Raw genomic sequence first — 1,965 nt, forward strand, 5'->3', positions numbered from 1 at the left:
GGTGCCACCCCTCCCCCGGATGAGGGTGGAGGCCTAAGGCTAGACCAGCTCTTGCTCCCCTCAGGACTTCCCTCCCTGCAGTCACCATGTGAGGAGTTAGCCTGTCTCCTGTCTTGCAGGCCTACGTGGACATGAGGAAGGTTGGCAGCAGCCGAGGGATGGTGTCTGCATATCCCCGGCAGCTGGAGTCGCTGATCCGCTTGGCAGAAGCCCACGCGAAAGTGCGGTTTTCAAACAAGGTGGAGGCCATCGACGTGGAGGAGGCCAAGCGCCTGCACCGGGAGGCGCTGAAGCAGTCGGCCACCGACCCGCGGACGGGCATCGTGGACATCTCCATCCTCACCACAGGTCGGCCTTCCCCCGACGTGGGTGCTGCCCTGTCTCGGGTCAGAGGCCCCCATGACCACGCGATGGGCTGGACGGAGACAGATGCTGGCGCACTCGGCCTAGCTCTGTCCCACCCAGCTGTCCAGGCATGGAGTGATTCAGGCCCCCGCGAGGGGGGCTCTGCTCCTGTGTGGACTGCTGGGCTGTGTCTTAGTGGCAAGTAGTGGCTCTGAGCTTTTATAAAATTGGGGACAGGATTCAGACCTCACTCTGACTTTGTGTGTTCTGGCATTCAGCCACCATCCCCTTACCTTGTCTGGTGACAAGACTAAAGATTATTTTAGACTAAAGTTGATTTATGGCTGAAGAAATACTTCTAGAGGTTTGAAAGGTGTTCCCTTCCTTATGGGAGAAACATCTTCATTGCTTTCTCTTAACTCAGGAATGAGTGCCACCTCTCGGAAGCGGAAAGAAGAGTTAGCGGAAGCATTGAGAAAGCTTATTTTATCCAAGGGCAAGACGCCAGCCCTGAAATACCAGCAGCTCTTTGAAGATATTCGGGGACAGTCTGACATAGTAAGTGTTTACACGGACATTTTGTTTGTTTAATAGTTTTCTTTTCCCTTGATGCTGCTTTAAATTTTTTTTCCCCTAGCTTTCCCCCTTCATTTACTGCTTGAGTAATAAATGTAGATACAGATAAAGAAGAGAAGTAAGGTCCCCATCCACCATGTGGGAGTGATCACAGTGAGAATTTTTTCAGTCTTCTGTGTGGGTGTAGATGAGTGGTTTTGAGCGGAGTCAGTGGTTTCTTTTTTAATCAGTGACAGTCTTAGCTCTCTCTGTGACACTGAAGCCACTACAACATGTTTGCTCTGTCTCATGCCTTCCCCATCATGTACTTGACTGCTGGTGGGCATTTAGAGTGTTTGCAATTTTTGGCTGTTATTAGGAAAGTCAGGTTCATGGCAGGGGCTCTGCTGGTTGGGACCAGCCCTTGCCTGCTTTCCTGACACCCCTTTCTTGGCCCCACATGACTGCTGAGTGGTGCACACAGACCAGGGGCCCCAGGCCTGTGGTGCTTAGCATCGGGCCCTTTGGGGGAAGAGTTGGAGCATGAAATGTGTGTCCAGCCACCCAGAAGGCAGGAGACTCCAGTGGTTTCTGAACTTGGGCTCCTTGTGTGTTTGGGGAGGGCAGCTCGAAGTGTAAACTCTTTACTCTTATCCGAAGGCAATCACCAAGGACATGTTTGAAGAAGCGCTGCGCGCCCTGGCGGATGACGACTTCTTGACAGTAACTGGGAAGACTGTGCGTCTACTCTGAAGGCCCAGGAGCAGCATGCTCCTGGCCCTACCACCAGCAGGAGGAAGGGCTTCAAGGTCATTGCTTGGCACCATGAGAATTTGCTCACGTGGCTTCAGTTTTCCTGGGAAGCCTGGGTATTCATCTGTTGATGCTGAGTGAAGTATCCTGGGCTGTCTGTGAGTGTGTGGCAGATACTGTTCCTGGAGCACCAGGGCTGAGTAGCGTGTCCCTACAGACAGCAGGACACGCTCTTCTCTGCAGACTGCAGTCTCGGTCCTGGTCTGTGCTGGACTCTGTCAGGTACTGGAGACACGCAGGTGTTCCCATCCC

At 53.1% G+C, this 1,965-nt stretch overlaps 1 protein-coding gene across 1 annotated transcript in view; it reads left to right on the forward strand.

Annotated features, from left to right (window-relative positions):
- MCM4 (minichromosome maintenance complex component 4) overlaps nucleotides 1-1,965 on the forward strand; it is a 12,008-nt gene extending 10,043 nt beyond the window's left edge. Inside the window, exons 13-15 of the mRNA XM_010839010.1 lie at nucleotides 120-348; nucleotides 770-903; nucleotides 1,561-1,965. Coding sequence (XP_010837312.1) covers nucleotides 120-348; nucleotides 770-903; nucleotides 1,561-1,653 — 456 coding nt within the window. The 3' untranslated portion in view covers nucleotides 1,654-1,965. The remainder of the gene's footprint in view (nucleotides 1-119; nucleotides 349-769; nucleotides 904-1,560) is intronic.

The sequence above is a fragment of the Bison bison genome, unplaced genomic scaffold (assembly GCF_000754665.1).
Source record: "Bison bison bison isolate TAMUID 2011002044 unplaced genomic scaffold, Bison_UMD1.0 scf7180017864108, whole genome shotgun sequence".
Taxonomy (NCBI): domain Eukaryota; kingdom Metazoa; phylum Chordata; class Mammalia; order Artiodactyla; family Bovidae; genus Bison; species Bison bison.